The 21718-nt window shown below is 40.7% G+C and overlaps 1 protein-coding gene and 1 long non-coding RNA gene across 2 annotated transcripts; one reads left to right on the forward strand and one right to left on the reverse strand.

Moving 5' to 3' along the window:
* The first annotated feature begins 374 nt into the window (after nucleotides 1-374).
* LOC106319660 (putative disease resistance protein At3g14460) lies at nucleotides 375-13920 on the forward strand. The gene is made up of 3 exons (XM_013758038.1): nucleotides 375-457; nucleotides 9591-13599; nucleotides 13712-13920. The coding sequence occupies exons 2-3, from the start codon at nucleotides 9620-9622 to the stop codon at nucleotides 13764-13766; spliced, it is 4035 nt and encodes a 1344-aa protein (XP_013613492.1). The 5' UTR covers nucleotides 375-457; nucleotides 9591-9619; the 3' UTR covers nucleotides 13767-13920.
* A 6497-nt stretch (nucleotides 13921-20417) lies between these two features.
* Nucleotides 20418-21657, reverse strand: LOC106319658. Its single transcript, XR_001265518.1, has 3 exons — nucleotides 21387-21657; nucleotides 20894-20999; nucleotides 20418-20638 (listed from the first exon to the last, which is right to left on the reverse strand). It is a non-coding gene; the product is annotated as an uncharacterized LOC106319658 (long non-coding RNA).
* Between the last annotated feature and the right edge of the window lie 61 nt (nucleotides 21658-21718).

Consider the following 21718-nt stretch of genomic DNA (forward strand, 5'->3'; position numbering starts at 1 on the left):
CGTTTTTGTTGTAATCATGTGATTTTTTAAAAAAGTAACAAATTTTTTAATTCATTTGTCTATGCTAAAACATCTTACAATAAAAACAGAGGAAGTAAAATCTAAACAATAACCACTAAATCATAAACCCAAATATTATGGTATTTTTGATTAAAAATATTATTAAAAGTGGTATAAAAATTATACATTGAGCATTAAGTTCGTGATTTTCTCTGCAAAGAAAGTGGTATACAAGTTATAAACCGCTCGTAAGAATCTAATTATTATAATTAGATGAATGTGACATATATATATATATATTATAATAATCACATAGCGTGTAATGAGCATTAAGTTCGCCATTTTAGTTGACATGAAGAAAATCGTCCCTTCATCTCGTCAGTTAAGAAAGAAGCAAAGAAATTTCATTGCCTGCAATTGCAATCAGAAGAACAACCTACTGAACTGCATAGGACAGGTCTCTCTCTCTCTCTCTCTCTCTCTCTCTCTCTCTCTCTCTCTCTCCCCCCACTAAAATGTTTGTAATTTTGAGAGTACTATAGGGATGCACTGATATAAATATTTACAGAATAACTAATTAGTGATAATTAATTAATATTTTTTATTTACAAAATTTATCTCATTTATAATTAAATACATATAAGAAATAAAAAGGCTTGATAGTGTTTATCTTAGTTTTGAAACTATATTTTTCTTAAATATAATTTGTTATTTATATCAGATTACAGTTATTCCTTTGAATTGAACTACAATAATTTTGAGTTTTAAATATGTAAAATTAGATTAGTTTTGTTAATCGCATTTAATAGTGTTTATCTTAGTTTTGAAACTATATTTTTCTTAAATTTAATTTATTATTTATTGATTTAGAAAAAACATGAAAATTAAATTAAAAATGGTATTTGTTTAGCCAAATTTAAACTAGATCGATTGACAATCAAACTTTAATTTCGATTTTTTGAATTTATTATTTAGTTTAAATTTATCTGTAACATAAATGATTATGGTTGGATAGATCTGTACTGTTCAAATATTTTTGTTTTCTTTTTAATATTAATTGTATTATTTGTGAATCGCGCACACACACACACATTTTTTTTCACGCACACATACACATATATATATATGAATATATTTAATGTCCATATTTTTGTTTATAGATATTTTCCTTTCTCCTTTCTATTTTATCTCGTTTGTGAATATATTATAATAAAATTAACATTAATCAAAATATTATTATGAATAAAGAAATTCAAATTTTAATTTAAAATATTTTAAGTAAAAAGAAATTAAAAACACAAATCTTAATAATACTAATCTTATGTATAATATTTTAGTTTGTTAAAGATATCATTGTAATTAATCATTCTAAAACTAATGTGAGAATGACACACAAAATTGAATTTTTAGAAAATATATATTTTTTAGTCTAGAAAACAGAAACTCCCTTTTCTTATCTGGATTAATTGGATGCTAATGGGTTTATTTGTTTCATTCGGGCTAATTATTAGTTCAAATCCAGACTAAATAAATTTGGGTTTTTTTTCATCAAAAAATAAATTTGGTTTAACATGGTTAGCTTGTCTTTGGGTTTGTCTTTGTCACACGAAGGAAGGAAAAGGAAAACCCAATTAGTGTTTTCTTCTTTTTTGATTCAACTCGGTTTCATATTCCGTGTGAAAAAAGAGAATGCGGAAAACAGTATATACACCATTGCTAGGCTATATAAGAGCTTCTTCTATGTAAAACACCTTTTTCTCCCCAAAATAACGTAAATGTAAAAATAGAGTAAAAATCCTCCAATCTTACTCTATTTCCTACTCCATAATAGAGTAATGAACAAGCAAAAATAGATTATTCAATTTATGTAGTAGATCTTATTATGAAGTGAGAAATAGAGTAGGGTTGAAGTATTTCTTACTCCATATTTACTCCATACGTACTTTTACTCCATTTTGGAAGAAAAAATGGTGTTGCATTGGAGATGCCCTAAGGTCTACAATAACTCAATAACATTGATCAATCTGAACAAGAAAGAAAAGAGCAATGTTAATGTCACCGAAAGAATTAAAACCTAGAGTTCTCTCTCTAGTTTCTCTCACTACCTAATCCCCTCAGTTCTGATTTTTTACTCCTATGTGTTCCGGCGGCTCTTCGCCGTCGAACGCTCTCTCTCTTCTCCCTTTTACCTTTTGTTTCCTTTTTGTCTCCTCTCTCTCCCGACATGTTGGCGGCTCTGAAGATTATGACTCCAAGTTTACATCTCTCGTAGATCTCTACTTTGGTGGTAATCTTAGCGTAGCTTTGGAGTCACAACGAGGATTATAGGTGTGAAAGGAATAATCTGGAAGTCGGCATTTAGGGCGTTTGTTAAGGATTGGGCTGCGGTTTTCTAGTTCTCGATATACTCCTTCGTTGGCTTTGAGAATGTGTGGCAAGGTTATATTGGCTCCTCCATCTAGATCTGGTGTCCTTGGTGGCTATGGTTTGTCTATGGAGTGGTCTGGAGCTGAAGTGACTTCTCTTTCTCTCCGTCGTCTGACTTCTTAGGCTTCAGATTTGTTCTCTAGAGGCACATGCATCATTGCTAAGGTTTCTGTGCGGTAGCTGATGCTGCGTCGGTCTTCGTGTGCGCTGGTTGCGTTTTGATCTCAGGCTCGCCGTCTGATGTAGCAAGTACATCGATTACTAAGATTTCCTTTTTATGATCTAGGTTTTCTTTTAATTACTGATAATCCTTAAGTTAGTTTTCCTATTTACGTTTAAGTTAATTTTCTTATTTGGTGTTACCTTTAGGGTTATATAAAGAGAACGTATGTGCTCTCTTAATACTTGGTTTTTATAATATCAGTTTTGAGACTTACTTCTCTGCAAATCGCCTTTTGATTACAATCTTTGCGAAGCTTGAAATCATAAGACGTCAAAGAAACAATCTCGTGTTGATTGAATCTTTGCCTTGTCCCTTACGCTAGCTGCAACAGTTGGTATCATAGCCAAAGAATCCTAACCATGCCGCCTAAGAAAGATGTTCAACAGCAACTTGATGCTCAAACGGAGGCCATACAGGGAGCGCTCGCTACTTTCCAGCTTGAATTACGTGATTCGTTGCAGACTTCTTTCGAGGCAGCTCTACGAACGGTAATGGAAGCTCGATCCCAGGCACCTAGAGATTGATGCCGTGCTGAACAAGTTTATGAGGAGGATGCGGAAGATGACTTTGTGGACGACAACCCTTTTGCAGGTCTGCAAGAGATACCTATCTTACCCCGTCACGATGACGTCTTAGCCGCACCGCGTGGCGATCGTCGTAACTGGAAGTCGGATTTTCGCCTCGACTTACCGGAGTTTAGTGGAAGTCTAAAGCCTCAGTGGAAGAGCTTCTGACATTCAAGCAGGTTCCTGATGATATGCGTGTCTCTATGGTGGCAACCCGCTTCAGAGGACGAGCCTCATCTTGGTGGCAACACGTTAAGGAACAACGCGTCCGAGCTGGTAAAGAACGAATTGCTTCGTGGGAAAAACTGAAGCGTCTTCTCCGGAAAGCTTTTCTTCCTTACAACTATACACGCACAGTGTATAATCAACTGAAGAACCTTCGTCAAAGCAACAAAACAGTGGACGAGTATGCGTATGAATTTTTTACACTTCTATCCAGGAATACTCTTCTCGAAACACAGGATCAATTGGTGTCAAGGTTCATCGGGGGGATTACGGCAGCAAATACAAAATAATCTATTGTTGTTTAATCCTAATACCGTCTCGGAAGCACATCAACGTGCTGTCTTTATTGAGCAAAATCTGCGCACTACGCCGACCTCCTGGTCATCAGCAAATACACGAGTGCGATCCACCAATTCTACGAACACAACTGGAGGATCTAATACAAAATCAACTGCAAAAGATAATCCTGTAAGGGGTAATGATCAGAATAACGCTGATGGACCTTCCAGAGTTACTCGACCAGCGACATTCAAGAGTTTTAACTGCGGAGAAATCGGCCATAGGCAGTCAAACTGTCCTAAGCGAATCTTTTTATCCAACGAAGAAGTTATATATGATGAAGAAATCGTTGATGAACAAACTGAGACCGAGCAGGAAGAATTAGTCTCCGGTGATATGGGACATCTTTTGGTTTTTCGTCGGACGTTGATGAGTCCTCAGGTCATAGACGAATCTTGGCTTCGATCCAATATTTTCCGCTCCTCATGTACCATTCGAGGCAAGGTGTGTCGCTTTATTGTCGATTCGGGTAGCTGCACCAACGTCATCTCCGAGGAAGCAGTGGCTAAACTGGCTTTGTTTGCGGAGCCACACCCGAACCCTTATAAGTTGATCTGGTTGAATACACAAACAGACATACGTGTATCACGTCAATGCAAGGTTCCCTTTTCTGTAAGTGCTAACTATCGCGACATGATATGTTGTGACGTGGTTCCTATGGACGCGTGTCATTTATTATTAGGACGTCCTTGGCAATATGATCGACGAACCTTACATGATGGATTTGCCAACACCTATTCCTTCTCTTTCGAGAATAAGCGTATCACATTGCTTCCTTCACAAGAAACTAACTCGTCTAATGAGTCTCGGGCAACAACTCCTGCTCCAGCGAAGGTTTTGACGATGCACCGACCAGTGTTGCTTGTATCCAAGACGGAGTTTGTTGAGGAGCTCCGCGTTTCTGATGTGGTATTTGTGTTAATGGCATCTTTACCGGAACCATCACTCACGTTTGCAGTGCCTCCAGCTTTCTCGCCTTTGATTCACGAATTTCGTGATGTCTTTCCCGATGATTTTTCGGCTGGATTGCCTCCTTTGCACGATATACCACATTGTATTGATATGGCTCCTGACTCTGCTCTTCCAAATAGGCCACATTATCGAATGAGTCCTCAAGAGCATGACGAACTGAGACGACAAGTTGAGGACCTAGTGGTGAAAGGATATATACGTGAGAGCCTTAGTCCTTGTGCAGTTCCTGCATTATTGATTCCTAAGAAAGACGGTTCTTGGCGCATATGTGTGGACAGCAGAGCTATCAACAAGATAACAGTTCGCTATCGGTTCCCCATCCCGCGGCTCGATGATCTCTTGGACCAAATTGGTTCAGCGTCCATCTTTACGAAACTGGATCTCAAGAGTGGTTATCATCAAATCCGTATCCGTCCGGGAGATGAATGGAAGACAACTTTTAAAACTAGAGAAGGTCTTTTTGAATGGCTTGTGATGCCTTTTGGGTTATCTAATGCTCCAAGTACTTTCATGCGCGTTATGAATCAAGCATTGAGGCCGTTTATTGGGAGATTTGTCGTCATCTACTTTGATGACATCCTGATTTTCAGTTCCTCCCTCGCAGATCATCTAAGCCATTTGCGTGAGGTATTATTGGTCCTGCGGCGAGAGAAACTATTTGCTGCTACAAAAAAGTGCTCGTTTAGTGTCGACCAAGTCTTGTTTTTGGGTTATATCGTTTCTTCTCGCGGTATGGAGGTTGACTTGTCGAAGATTGAAGCTATCCGAAGCTGGCCAACACCAACGTCCATCACTGAGATACGCAGCTTCCATGGCCTAGCATCTTTTTACCGTCGATTTGTTGCACACTTTAGCAGCATTATGGCTCCTATTACAGATTGCATTAAACAAAAACAATTTTTGTGGTCTCTGGAAGCTGACAACGCGTTTGCTACTATCAAGAGCAAGTTGACGTCGGCCCCTGTTCTCGCCTTACCCAACTTTGCTATTCCGTTCGAACTGCATTCCAACGCTTCTAAAACAGGCATTGGTGCCGTCCTGAGTCAGCAAAGCAAGCCCATCGCCTTTTATAGTGAGAAAATTGTTGGGGCTCGTGGTCGGTATAGTACGTATGACGTTGAACTATATGCAGTGATTCAGGCAGTTAAACATTGGCGCCATTATCTTTTTCACCGGGAGTTCGTGCTTTTTACAGACCATGACGCTTTAAAACACATGGGATCTCAGGATAAAGTATCAGCACGCCATGCATCCTGGTTTGCCTACCTGCAACAATTTACATTCGTTATTAAACACAAAGCTGTTGTTTTGAATAAGGTTGCGGATGCTTTAAGTCGCCGCCAAGGTCTACTGGCGACATTGCATACCTCCATTACATGTTTCTCTGTCCTTCCTGATCTTTACCCTTCCGATATTTTCTTTGGGAAGATTTGGCAGGAGGCTCTAGCAGGTCGTACACCCGACTACTTTGTGTTAGATCAATTTTTGTTCTATGGTGTTCGACTTTGCATTCCCGAGTGCAGTCTGCGACACCATATCATCAGAGAGCTTCACGAAGAAGGTCATGTGGGCAGGGATCGTACTTTGCAACTGGTTTCCACCTCTTATTACTGGCCGTCGCTGCGTCGTGACGTCGAGCGCTACGTCTTAAGGTGTGTTACGTGTCAATCTGCCAAGGGTCATGCGTCTAATGCCGGATTGTATCTTCCTTTACCCACCCCCACTCAGCCATGGTCTGACATTAGTGTCGACTTTGTTCTCGGGTTACCTCGCACTCAACGTGGACACGATTCCATAATGGTGGTTGTTGACAGATTTTCAAAAATGGCACGGTTTGTACCTTGGAAGAAAACCACAGATGCGTCACAAGTTGCCACCCTCTTTTTCCGCGAAATATATAAGCTTCATGGACTACCGCAGTCGATTGTTTCAGATCGAGATTCAAGATTCTTAAGCCACTTTTGGAGATCTCTTTGGAAACTTTTGCGTACCAAGTTAGACATGAGCTCCGCTTATCATCCTCAGACGGATGGCCAAACCGAGGTCACAAACAGAGCATTGGGTGATTTATTGCGTTGTCTTGTGGGTGACAATATCAAATCATGGGATTCAGTACTTTGCCAAGCTGAGTTTGCACATAATCATGCAAAAAATCGCAGTACAGGTTTTAGCCCTTTCCGAGTGGTCTTTGGTATCGTTCCGCGTGGTCCTTTGGACTTGAGCATTGCACCTGACAGAAACAGTTTTCATGGCCGAGCTTGTGACTTGGTTGACGAATTCGTGGAGCCACATCAAAAGGTGCGTAACAATTTGGAGGCTGCTACAACAAAGTACAAAGCTGCAGTAGATGTCCATCGACGAGAACTTCAGTTCAACGTAGGTGACAAAGTATGGGCGGTTTTGACTAAGGATCGCTTTCCTCCTGGAACGTACAACAAGCTGAAGCCACGAAAGATTGGTCCCCTCGAGATTGTAGAGAAGATTAATGCTAATGCTTACCGACTTCGTCTTCCAGCAAATATGAACACAGCGGATGTATTCAATGTCAAGCATCTTAGTCCATTTCATGCGGGTGATGATCAAGAAAATTCAGGGACGAATTTTTTCTTAGCTGGGGAGACCTGATGTAGCAAGTACATCGATTACTAGGATTTCCATTTTATGATCTAGGTTTTCTTTTAATTACTAAAAATCCTTAAGTTAGTTTTCCTATTTACGTTTAAGTTAATTTTCTTATTTGGTGTTATCTTTAGGGTTATATAAAGAGAACGTATGTGCTCTCTTAATACTTGGTCTTTATAATATAAGTTTTGAGACTTACTTCTCAGCAAATCGCCTTTTGATTACAATCTTTGCGAAGCTTGAAATCATAAGACGTCAAAGAAACAATCTCGTGTTGATTGAATCTTTGCCTTGTCCCTTACGCTAGCTGCAACACCGTCTATGACTTTCCTTGGTCTTTCCGGCAGGCGCTCCAGCTGTGTCTTTCCGGTCTTCGTTTATATGGTGTTGTAGTGCTCTGTTGTGTGCGGGTGCTTTCTCTTCCGTTCTGGCTCTTCGGTTTACTTGACAGTCCTCCTCCATGTTTTATTTTCCGGCGAGGCTTTCTAGAGCTATCACCGATTCTCGGTGCTAGAGCGGGGCGGGGTGCTAACTCGGCGCTCCAATGTGTCGGTTCCTCGTAGGAGACCCGCGTTTAGATTGTTCATCCCAGCATCACTGTCGGGCCTCTTGGTCCATTGTAGTGAGCTAAAATTTGGTACATTTTGTAGGTTTTGGAAGAGCTTCGCTAATATGTGGCTCTCTTAGCATCCCGATTTCTTGCTTTGGCTCGCAATTGTTTCCGAAGTCGAGCTTAATAACTATGGCCCGTTGATCTAGCTGTGACTTTCCCGGATGGTGAAATAGAGCTGCTGGTGTGACTGTGAGATCTCTAGCTCGGGTTATTTTCCTCCGTCTACCGGTGGTAGTTGTGAGGTTTGATAGTTCCTCGGTCAATATCCATAAAGTTGAGCAGTGACTGGTGTTAATCTGATGGAGTAGTTTTTTGGACAAGCCTTTTTACAGGAACTTGATCGCATGGTTTATCGAAAACATCATTTTTATTTGGCAATGCTAGTTCTCGGCAAGCTGTTTTCTTCCGGTTTCTAGTTCCCACGTGTTGTAAATTGAATTATATGAAGCCAGTAAGCAAACAGTCAATCCATGGGTATTTGAACTCGAGTATCCAGGAAAAAGCCAAATTTTTTATGGAAGAACAAGAAATCCTTTTGAATAGCTTGTGATAATAGGAAGACCCTATATCTTGAAATTCATTCATCAGGTTGATGATAAAATACACGGATGTTCTAGTGGACATTATGCACTTGTTATACATCAACCTTTTAGAGGCCGTTCTAAGCATGTGTCCCAACGAATACCAACAAGTGGAGTTAATGCTATATCTCATCCTTTCCTTAGTAGAGTTTCTCCCTAAACAAAATACCGATTCAAGCCCCTTTACTAGGTTAGGCAATCTTGGATGCCCTTACTCCCAAAAAGTTGCTGGTTGGGATCGTGAAACTCTCACTCGAAAAGTAAGCTGGTCTTTGTTTAGTCATAAGGATAAATCGTTCTTATTAGTTTTGTATTGTATGTTAGTGTTCTCGGTGTTTCTTCTTCTTCTTTTCTCTCGTTGTTTAGTTTTTCGGTCTTTCCTACTACTAGTTTTTCTTGTATCTTCAATCAAAAACAAAATTTGGTATATTATTTGAATATTTACACAGAAATTATAAGAGATAAAAAAAACTAATAGAATAAAAGAAAGAAATAAAAGAGAGAACGCAAAAGACATAAGTTTGAGGTTTCGTTATCTTGTCTTATTATTCAAGTCTTTGTCTTCTTTTTCGATGTACTCAATAAGTTCTATCTGCAATATAAAGAATTATATGTAGTATATTATTTTTATTTTTAGATTTTGAAAAACTAAAAGTATACATGAATTTAAAAAATTTTTAAATAATTTAACCTGATTATCCGAGCCCGAACCAGAAGCAAAATCTATATATATCCGTATGAGACTAAATTTTTTAATCCCAAAAACTCAAAATCCAAATATATCCGACCGAATTTAAATGGGTACTCAGACACCCATCCCTAAATAAATTATTTTAGGACTATTCGAGAGAATTGCCTATTTGATATTCTAGAATTAAGAAAACTAACATTAAACCATAATGAAAGAAAACTTTTTTTTTTGTCAAATTTTTTTAACCTTCTTTTCGTAGCAGCCCTCTGGCCAAGTCTATCAAATTATCAATTAGCAAGCTAAAATCTGTTCTTTTTTTAAATTATACTAGCTAACTTCAATCAGCTTCGAGGAGAGAACATGGCAAACCCTCATTTATCAGATTCTTGGGAAGTGGCGCTTAACCGTTTTCTTGCTACATCTTCAAAATTTGAGGAACTGCCAGGTGAAAATAGCTTTAGCACAATGCTACGGAAATTGAAGTGTTCTTTGCTGGCTGGAACTAAGGTGCTTGCTGATGCGGAACAGAAAGCTTATGATGTTAAAGGAGTAAAGATGTGGCTCACTGAATTCCAAGATGCTTCCTTCTTTGCAGAGAATATTCTCGAAGACGTATCAACAAAAGTTTTACGAGACGAAAAATATTATTTATGGACACCAAAACTGGAACTAAACCTTGATGCTGAGCTCCAGGAAAAGATGGAAGGCGTAGTTGCACTACTGGAACACCTTGTGGGTCAAATTAAAGTGCTTGGACTGTCGGTATATGCACAGTGGAAGCCAAGGTCACACACGAGTCCTCTTTTTCATCACGTAGAAGCAGTTGGGCGAGAGGCAGATAAGCTAGCATTTACCAACTTGCTACTTTCTGGTGATAAAGTATCCTGTGGAACTCCGAATGTTATCTCAGTTAACGGAATGCCAGGGATTGGCAAGACTACGCTGGTACAAGCCGTTTACAATGACGAGAGTGTGACCAGGCATTTTGATCATAAAGTGTGGATCAATGTTGGGAAACAGTTTGATGTCTTCAGGGTGACCAAAGACGTTCTCCACAAAGTAAGTTCTGGAGCAGTTAACACTGAGGATCATCTATCTTCACTTCAAGTTCAGCTGATGGAAACACTTGCAGGGAAGAGGTTTCTACTTGTTTTAGATGATTTTTGGTCTGAGAATAGTTCAAAATGGCAACTTTTCCTTACTTCTTTTACTGGCGTATCAGAAGGAAGCAGGATTGTTTTAACTACCCAAAATGATATTGTCAGTTTTGTCAGGAAGGCAGCAGAAACCTACCGGCTGAGGCTGATGACTGATATAGAATGCTGGGAGCTGATCTGCAGTTCTGTATTTGGGTGTAAGTTAGTAAATTATATAGACCAAGAACTAGAAAGGACTGGCAAAAGGATCGCAGAACAATGTAAGGGCCTGCCATTAGCAGCCACAACTATCGCACGTCATCTCCGGTCCAGGCCAGTTCTTAAAGAATGGAATGATGTGTCAGACAATTTCTTGTACTACACTTCCGGTGTCCTTGAAGTTCTTATGCGGAGCTATGATTCTCTCCCTTGTCACCTTAAGCGATGTTTTGCCTTCTGCTCCATCTTCCCAAAGGGTTACGTATTTAATAGGAATAACTTGGTGCTGCTATGGATGGCAGTTGACCTCGTATACCAACCCGAGAGCAACCAAAGATCGGAAGACACTGGTAACGAGTACCTCGAAGATTTAGTTGCTAGATCTTTTCTCCAGCCATTGGACGACAAGAAAACGTTTACAATGCACGATTTCATGAATGATTTAGCCAAAACTGCTGCAGGAGAGCTTTGCTTCAGACTGGAGGACAACAATTTGTTGCAGATACCAGAGAGGGTCAGACATCTATCATTTTGTGGAAATCAATGGGGTTCTTCTGTAGCCTACACTCTCACCCGTGGTAACTATCTAAGAACCTTTCTTCCTCTAGTTGTCCCGCCACCACCTTCTGGGTCTTCTGAACTTGCAAAGAACGCTCTATATCCATTGCCAAACTTCTCAGAACAGGCATTGATGTATCTGCGTATTCTTGACTTGTCTCACTACCGTATAACAGTCCTTCCTAAATCATTCGAGGGACTACAGCAGCTGCGATATCTAGATCTTTCCAACACCCAAGTGCAAGAACTTCCAGAGTTTTTGTTCATCCTCCGTAATCTACAGACGCTTTTCTTGTCAAATTGCCGTCAACTCAGAAGACTGACAGCATACATAACAAAACTCATCAGCTTGCGTTATCTGGACCTCTTAGGGACTCCATTAGTAAAGATGCCACAAGGAATTAGTAACCTTCGAAGCTTGCAGAATCTGTCAAATTTTGTTATTGGAAATCTGAGTGGTGCGGGACTCCAAGAACTGAGAAAACTCTCTCATCTTCGAGGGACACTTCACATCTCTGAGCTGCAAAATGTGGTCTCCGTTGGAGAGGCAAGTAACCCTGGTTTAGGAGAGAAGCCACTCCTCAAGAATTTGGTCCTCACATGGACTATGGAAACTTCTGGTTCCAATAAGATAAGTTGTGACCAACGTGAGTTGCTTAAAATGCTGCAACCTCATCATAACTTGGAAACGGTTAGCATAAACTCTTATTGGGGTGCGACATTTCCTAATTGGTTGGGAGATATTTCATTCAACAGAATGACGTCTGTCTCTTTGACTAGCTGCAGTCTCTGCATATTGCTGCCGCCACTGGGACAGCTGCCTCACCTCAGGGATCTCAGCATTGAGAAATTCAAGATATTGAAGAAGGTTGGTGTAGAGGTTTTCTACGGTAAGAACGACACATTCTCTTCCCTAGAACCGTTTCAAAACCTTCGGACTCTAAGTTTCTACGAGATGCCAAGATGGGAAGAATGGTGTTGTCCTGAACTAGAAGGTGGGATCTTTCCACGCCTTAATAAACTGACCATAAGAAGTTGCCCCAACCTCAAGAATATTCCAAAGGAGCTCCCAAAATTCACTCACGTTACTACTATCTGGGATTCCAGTTTACGAAGTGAGGAGTATTATACTACAGAACCATCATTGTCTGAAAAAGATGGTTCTGGAAGTCTGAGAGTACTACATATTGAAGGATGTCCCGGATTACTATATCTGCAACAAAGCTCGTCCCAGAACTATGAAGATATAGCTGTAGCCACAAAGCCATATCAGGAAGATCACTCATATAGGTTGACTACACTCTCAAGTGATGCTGGTAGCACTTCTGGAAAAAAGATGCCTCAAGAAGACCAAGATGACACGGGTTTAGAGAGTTATAAAGTGACAACAGTTCCTGAGCTAGGAAATCTTACTGAAAGTCTGAGAGTACTACATATTGAAGGATGTCCCGGATTAATAAATCTGCCCGAGAGCTTGTTGCAAGATTGTCCCGGTCTCGAGGAACTTTTACTCATTGACTGCCATTCCCTGGAGGCCATTCCTGGAGGATACCCTTCCACCACTTTGAAAACCCTGTACATAAGAGATTGCATGAAGCTGGAATTTATACAAAGTCTGCAGACAATGCTCATAATCCCGCAGCTCGAGGATCTCTACATAGGCAGCAGTTGCCGCAATCTCTCTTCATTCCCGTTAGTTCTTTTCCCAAATCTCAAAAGCCTTTCAATAAGAGACTGTGAGCAATTTAGCTCCTTCACCGTCACCTTGGCTGGTGGTGATGCTGATCTAGCTCTTGAGGCCTTGGAGATTACGGATTGCCAGAAGCTGGAGTTCTTCCCAGAAGGAGGACTAAGGACACTGAAACTCACATCAATTTTAATCTCAAATTGTAGGAATCTTAAAGGGCTGCCTGCAAAAATTGCCACCCTCACTTCTCTTGAATCGATTCATATAAACGAATGTCCTAAACTTGAGGCCAATCCATTCTGGGGTTTCCCCAAAAGTCTTCAAACGCTTTGCATCAGTCGCTGTCAAAAGCTCAGACCAAAAGAGAATTGGTTAATGAGTTACCTTGGTAACTTGCGTGATCTTGAGATCGAAGGAGGAAATGATGACACTGAATCATTTCCAGAGGAAGAGCTCCTGCCTCGGGGTCTTTACTCACTACGCATAAGCGAATTCAAAAGTCTCCGGACTCTCAATTACAGAGGACTTGAAGGCTTACCAAAACTGGGGATACTAGAAATCAGCGGATGTGGTATGTTAGAATCACTTCCAGAAGAAGGCCTTCCTTCGTCCCTATCTCTACTGCGCATAAATGATAGTCCTATATTGAAAGAAAAGATTTCTAGACAAGACATGGAATGGTTCAAGATCAGGCATATCCAGTTGGTGGAGATTGATGGTGAACAACTCATGCGTGGAAGGTAACTAACAACAAATCTTTCTATGATACTGAAATAGTGAAATCTACATAGACAGACAATACATCCATATTCAGTAAAAAAACATTCTTACTGTTGCTTTGTTTCCTTGCAGGAAGAATACTGAATCTCTCTCTCCTAAGAACATGTATATTACAGAGATGCCCTAACTGCGTATTCAGATCCAGAAATCTTCAATGTCATTGAAGTCCCTTGTACCACTCTATTTTCGTGAGCATGATGTTGAAAGACTGAAAGTACATTATAGAAATGGTTTGATACACTCGATCTTGTAATTTCATAAATAACAGTAAGTTCATTGAAACTGCCTGTAAAAGTAAAAAATTACAATTTCTCAATCTATTATTGCAGTTTAGTGCAGATGTGATCAACACTAAAACTTGTCGGAATCTGACTTCGAAAGCAACATAAATGAGTAACAATCTCTCCGTTGGAAAATAATAAATTCATCAAAGCCTCAAGCACTTTTAAAGGATTAGCCAAATATACAAGGACTCCAAATTCAAGAAGCAAGTTCATGGTTTCTTTTGCTTTCCAGATACTATATATCTGGAAAATATAAAAAAGAAAGAAATTTTACCCAAGGATAGAAGAAATGTTGCATCACTCTCCTGCACCAACAAAGCCTCTTGGGTTCTGTTTCTCCTAGTTTGTGGATGGTGATCGAGTGTTTGAAGGGCTTACCCTGAAAAACATGTCAAATTTTGTAGTCAACAGAAGATTTATTAAAAAGTATTCAGTAAAACATGTATTTACCATATCGGCTGAGATCCTAAGACTATTACGCTGCAGTTAAGCGCCACAACTGCACTCTCTGCCTATATTTCATCCTCAAAGCAAACATTAGTGGAATCCGATCTGACGAATGAGGAAAACGCAGGAGTAACTGGATCAGATTGGATGGGAAGGCAACGACCATGACCATAACCTCCGGCGGATTTAGATTCCGAGGAGCCACGTCCGAGACGTACCGGCTCAATAGCTCTTTCCGGTTCACGATTGATGCCGAACTGTTCCTTTTCAACGGCGGGGAATCCAGAACCGCTTCCACGGCCACAGCCAGCGGAGTCGGAGGAAAAGGAGAAATGAGATGTAGGTTGGATCGCAAATGGAGTCTGTTTAACTATAGAAGCAAGGCTAAAGCCGTTGTTAGGGTTTGACAATCTACTTCCTCCTATACCTCCTCTCATTTGGGATCAAACAAAGACACTGGCGATGAGACGGTAATAGGAGGATAGATTCCCGAACTAGAAACCCTACTTGTGGATTCGAAGAATGGGGATACACAAACCTAAAAGATGATCGTTGGGAAGAAAGATCTTCTTAGACGTTACGTGTTCGTAAGCGAAGCTTGAGTAAAGCTCTTGCTAGATAACTTGAGAGATAAGTAAGATAGGAAAATAGTTTATTGAATTGTGTTGTTCTTGGCTATCGTAAGAACTACATATATAGTATAGCTAAAACAAAGATAAGGCTGAAGCTAATCCTTATCATAAAAGTAATAGGAATCATAAACTAACTTGATAATGATAAAACTAAAACCAAACGAAAATCGTTAAAACCGGTAGTGACGTGTCCTGTCACAATACTCCCTCCTTCAGAACATTCTTGGCCTCAAGGATGAAAATCAGGAAATTTGGCAATGAAATCTTGATAGAACTCCCATGTTGCTTGCTGAGGAGTTGAACCCTTCCATTGGACAAGAAGTTTAGTGACTGGTCTGTTTTGCCGATTGACCATTTTCTTCTCCAAAATAAGTTCGGGTTCCTTGTCTATCCCCACGTCATTGAGGTATTGAGGCAGCGTAGGAGCCGAGCTTGGTGGGTTAGGGCACAACTTGAGCTGACTTACGTGAAACACGTTATGGATTGAAGAAGTCGAAGGAAGCTCAAGCTTGTAAGCTCGCGAACCAACACGATCTTGTATGCGAAAAGGGCCGTAGTAACGAGGTGAGAGCTTATGAGGCATGTGTCGCCCTTTGAGAGAGTGTTGGCGATACGGCTGAAGCTTCAAGTAAACATAATCTCCAACTGTAAATTCACGATCAGAACGTCTAAAATCCGCATATTGTTTCATTCTGTTTTGAGCCCGAAGGAGGTGAAATTTCATCATATCAATGACTGCTTCTCGCCTCTGAAGCGACCTGTCAACAGCTAGGGAAGAACTTTCACCAGGTAAGTAAGGCATGTGAATTGGAGGTGGTTGTCCGTAAATGATTTCAAAAGGTGTACTATGAATGGCCGAGTGGTATGTTGTGTTGTACCACCATTCTGCAAGGGGAAGCCAGGAACTCCAAGAGCGTGGAGAATCAGACACCATACACCGTAGGTACGTTTCCAGAGTCTTATTAGTAACCTCTGTTTGGCCATCAGATTGAGGGTGATAGGCTGTAGAGAAGTTGAGATCGACGCCATGAACTCGAAACATTTCTCTCCACACATCGCTCAAGAAAGTTGGGTCACGATCACTGGTAATGTCCTTAGGCATTCCATGTAGTCGAAATACATGATCCATGTATAATTTCGCAACGTCCATAGCCGTATACGGGTGTGATAATGCCATGAAGTGGGCGTTTTTACTGAGCCTATCAATGACCACAAGGATACAATGTTTTCCAGCAGAGGGTGGGAGACCTTCTATGAAATCGAGGCTGACTGATTCCCAAACACCTGCAGGGACCGGAAGAGGTTGAAGAAGACCAGGCTTGGCAGCTAAATCATACTTATTCTTCTGGCAGGTATGGCAGTTACGAACATAATGTTGAGTTTCTGAACTCATCTTAGGCCAAAAGAACAATGTTTTGATGCGTTGCAAAGTTGAGTCGCGGCCTGAGTGTCCTCCTATTGCTGAGTCGTGGAGCCAATTAAAAATGTGGAGCTTGACTGATTGATCATTGCCTACTACAAGTTTTCCCCTGCGACGTAACTCGCCGTTTATGAATGAGTATGCTGGGTGAAGAGACTTGTTTACCTGCAGCTCTGCGATGATCTTTTTAAGAACTGGATCAGTTTCCCACAAGGCTTTCAATTCCTCATAGAACCCATGATGGATCTGAGATAACGTAAGTTGAAGCAGCTGAGAACCAGAAACGCGGGATAGTGCGTCTGCTGCGACGTTTTCTTTGCCCTGTTTGTAGTGAATTTCAAACGTGTAACCCATCAATTTTGATAGCCACATGTGTTGAAATGGTGTAGTGATCTTCTGCTCCAATAAAAATTTGAGGCTCCTTTGATCGGTTCGAATGATAAACATGTTATGAGCCAAGTAAGCATTCCATGTTTGGACTGCATGGACCACTGCAAGAAGTTCTTTTTCGTAAACTGAGAGGTTCTGGTGTCGAGGCCCTAGTGCTCTGCTGATGTAGCATATTGGATGGTTGTCTTGCATAAGCACTGCACCTATACCGGTCTGAGATGCGTCTGTTTCGACCACAAATGGCTTAGAGAAGTCAGGCAGAGCGAGGACAGGTGCTGTCATTAAGGCTGTTTTGAGAGCCTGGAAAGCCGTATTTGCCTCGGGGCACCAAGAGAAGCCATCTTTTCGGAGTAGCAGAGTAAGTGGGCGTGCGATTATACTATAGCTTTGTATAAAGCGCCTGTAATAATTTGCAAGTCCTAAGAAGCTGCGTATCTGCTTTTGGTTACGAGGAATAGGCCAACCTTCGACTGCTTTTATCTTGGCTGGGTCGGTACTTACGCCGGTTGCAGAGATGAAGTGACCGAGATATTCGATCTTTGTAGCTCCAAAGGTACACTTAGAACGTTTAAGGTAGAGCTGATGGTGACGCAAGATTTCGAAGACCATATCCAGATGCAAAAGGTGATCCTCCCATGTGTTGCTATATATTAAAATATCATCGAAGAAGACAAGTAGGAACTTTCGAAGAACTGGTTCAAAGACGTGATTCATCAAGCCTTGGAAGGTGCATGGAGCATTGGTAAGACCAAATGGCATAACGAGGTATTCATAGTGACCAGAGTGGGTCTTAAATGCCGTTTTATACACGTCCTCAGGTGACATACGTAACTGATGGAAACCTGCGCGTAAATCCAGTTTTGAGAAGAATTTGGCACCACCCAACTCGTCTAAGAGGTCTTCCAGTAGGGGTATAGGATATTTGTCTTTGATCGTCTGCTTGTTTAAACCTCTGTAGTCCACGCATAGTCGCCATGAACCATCCTTCTTCTTTACAAGAACCACAGGGGATGCATACGGGCTGGAACTATATTGAATGATTCCTTGAGTTAGCATCTCTCGAATCATTGTGTCAATTGAGTCTTTCTGTAATGATGAGTATCTGTATGGTCGTAGATTGACGGGGTTAGCTCCTGTTTCGAGTGGTATCTTGTGGTTGAAACCTTCTCGGTATGGAGGAAGAGATGATGGCTCGTCAAAGACGTCCGTATAGGAGTCGAGTAGTTGTTTTAATGAGCCGTTCTCATCAAGTTGTGGGTCGCTGGCTTCTATGTGGTAGAAGATGGCATCGGGTGTAAGTGGTTGTTGAGGAAGTATTGTATCATTGACTTCTCTTAAGTGGAGTAGGGCTAGTTGTGGATCCTGCAATATTATTTTGTTTAGGCTGCTTCCAGTGATGACCTTAGAGATGTTTGGTGTTGTTCCTCGGAGAACATGTTTCAGTCCTTTGAAAGTGAATTCCATCCGTAAGTTCAGAAAATCCCAGAGAATAGGGCCCAAAGTGGAGAGCCATTGAACTCCCAATACCAGATCACTACATCCCAATGGTAATGTTCTTGTTTCAGTAGTGAATTCGTAGCCCTGCATCTTCCATATGAAAGAGCTGCATTTATACTTTGTGATCAAATCACCACTAGCTGCGACGACGGACATTGGTTTGATTGGTGTCAAAGAACATCGTAGACCTTTGGCGATCTGCAAATCGAGGAAGTTATGTGTACTGCCAGGGTCGATTAGTATATGTAGTTTCCGCTTCCCGTATTGACCCATTAGGCGCATACAGTTGAATGTCGGGCAGCCGTTGAGGGCGTGTACGGAAATAGTGGGGACCTTATCGTCTTGATCTTCGATAGTTGTCTCGCGTATTTGCTCCTCCAAAGCGATTTCGTCATCAAACTCTGTTGGATCACCTTCTAAAAGTAAGAACTCAGAGCGCCGATGCTTAAGCTGATGACCAGGGGTGAAGGGTTCCTCGCAATACATACACAGACCTTTACGCTTTCGTTCCTGCATCTCTTCGAAAGAAACACGTTTCTGCGGTGCGTTAGGGATGAGTGGTTTATTGTTTTGATTCCCCGTGGTGGTAGTTGCAGTCGGTGGTGTGATGTTGTATTGGTTCTTGTTTGGAGTGAAGTTTGATCGTTGAGATGAGTTGAATGTTGATCGCTGCGTTTTTGTTGGAGCGTGTGACAGAGATAACTCGTGGAGTTTTGCTATCCGTGCTGCTGCTGGTACGGTTGTGACGTTGAATTGGCGGACGTGAAGAGCAAGATGTTGATTCATGTTTGTCAAGAAGATGCTCAAAGCATGACCTAGAGCAAGTGTGATTCTTGTACTAGCACAATCGAACTTGTCGAGGTAAACGTCAATAGAGTCGTTTCCTTGTTTTAAGCTTACTAACTCTGATAATGGGTCGTCGAAAAGCTCACTGAAGCGCTCTGATATTGCAGGAACATATTCCAGCCATAATGGAAACATGTTATAACGGTTGGCCATATATGCATGGTGCCATTGTAGAGCTTTGCCTGTCATATGGAGAGAGGCGAGACGAACCTTCAGTTCTGGTGGGGTGCTATCAATAGAGAAGAATTGCTCGCAACGATAAATCCATTCTCGGAGTTCAGAACCATCAAACATTGGGAATCCAATTTTTGTTAGCCGTGTTGACAAGCTATTGGGGATATTTTGGTGTTGGTTCTGGTTTCGTTGATCTTTAGTTGCGCTCTGTTCTGTTGCTAGTCGGTCTAGTGGTTCTCGTCGGTGCTCTGTTCCTGCTGCGGTAAGATCAGATGATGTTTGTTCTTCATGTTGTTTCCCTTCGCGTTGATTAAAGGGTTGGGAGTTAGCAAAATATTTTTCTAATGTCTCTTTGAGAGCCGAGATTTCTCCCCCGAGTTCTTTGCGTATCTCTTCACTTTGTTGAGTTTGTGAAGCACGCAAATCTTCAATTTGTTTGTTCATCTCGTTTAACATGGTGGTTTGTCTGGTGTCCATAGCTTGGTCCTAAGGTATTGATTGCTCTGATACCACTGAGACGGTAATAGGAGGATAGATTCCCGAACTAGAAACCCTACTTGTGGATTCGAAGAATGGGGATACACAAACCTAAAAGATGATCGTTGGGAAGAAAGATCTTCTTAGACGTTACGTGTTCGTAAGCGAAGCTTGAGTAAAGCTCTTGCTAGATAACTTGAGAGATAAGTAAGATAGGAAAATAGTTTATTGAATTGTGTTGTTCTTGGCTATCGTAAGAACTACATATATAGTATAGCTAAAACAAAGATAAGGCTGAAGCTAATCCTTATCATAAAAGTAATAGGAATCATAAACTAACTTGATAATGATAAAACTAAAACCAAACGAAAATCGTTAAAACCGGTAGTGATGTGTCCTGTCACAGGCGATTGATCGAGGGTTTTGAGTCCGTTACAGATTTGCAGTAGTGCTAAATCGGAAAATGACGTTGCTTCTTTCGTATTTTCAAACCAGTCCGTGATAGCATCATTGTCCTAGAGACCCCTAGTCAAGGATCTCTTAATTAATTTTTAATATTATTTAAGTAGTAAATTTGGTTAAGAGACTTAGTTAAGAACTTTCAACTTTTATGTCCTCCATTGCAAGTTTCTTATTTAAGGGTTCTTACAAAAAAAATTATGATAAAACAACACATCAATGAGAATAAGCTTTGGTATATCTTCACAATGAAAGTAATGACACACCATAATCAATAACAAAAACAACAAAAGAAGAACATGTAACATGAAACAGAGCAACACCAATCACTCGCGTTGTAAACCGTTGAGTATCAAGAGGAAGCCCATGTATACTGTGATCAACAACAACAACTCAGTAGGAACTCAGGCAAATAAAAATGATGCAAGTATCAAAACCCATATATACTGTGATCAACTTAACAAGAATTTTTGAATGTTGCTATTAGTTGAAACGAATGTTGCTATAATGAGTTTCATTCCATCATTCAGCTTTTTACCATTCGAACTGCAAACAGAGCAAGTAATCTACTTATATATACTGTGATCAACTTAACAACATAAATCAAGCAATGAGCTCAGGATCTAACCAGGGATTGGAGTTGTCTGTTCGGTTAGCCATGTCCTGAGTCCGGTTAAGGTCACCAGGAACAATATGATCCAGTGGAAACCTCAGTCTCCAAGGTTATTTATTAGCTGCATCACACGACAACGAGATTTGATTCAGATCTAGTCCACAAATGAGTGCAAGTAGAGATACCCAAGTCAAAGAGTATACGTCAACGTAAGAAGAGTTATAGAGAGAACTTGTGAGATGGTAATATTAAGCTCGAAGCTAGAAAGAGCAGACATAATCACATTAAAAATAAAACTCTGCAACTAAAATCTGAAATCAGACACAAACATAGTTTTTAATGTCCGAAGAAACAACATGAGTTTAATAAAAATATGAATCTGATGCGATTGTTTTGGCAAGGGAAAGATGTGTGAACTAATAAAACCCAAATCCAAAAGATTAACAAAATGAAATCAGATCTATTTGAAGAAGTGATACTAATTGAATAGAAAAACGCTGTTACTTACCAGAAAGTGAGCGAAAACATAAAACTTGAGCTATTTGAGGGAAGCTTGAAACGACGTGGAGACGAATGATCATCCACCCATTTCTCTGCTCCTCCTACGGCTTCCTCCACCGATTCAATCACTCCGATCGGTGTATGCTCCGTCGCATCGGCGGAGAGTGAAGTCGCTGGAGCGGAATCATCGGGTACGCCGGTTGCTTCGGTTTCGCTCATCGTCGGCGTTTACGACAAAATACTTATCTTGTTTCTCCTCATTAAGAACCGTTTCTTGCTTTAATATCTATTTTTTTTTAGTTACTAATTACCCAAAAAAACCCATAAGAACCCGCGGTA

Source organism: Brassica oleracea, unplaced genomic scaffold, assembly GCF_000695525.1.
Source record: "Brassica oleracea var. oleracea cultivar TO1000 unplaced genomic scaffold, BOL UnpScaffold00534, whole genome shotgun sequence".
NCBI classification, from domain to species: Eukaryota; Viridiplantae; Streptophyta; class Magnoliopsida; order Brassicales; family Brassicaceae; genus Brassica; species Brassica oleracea.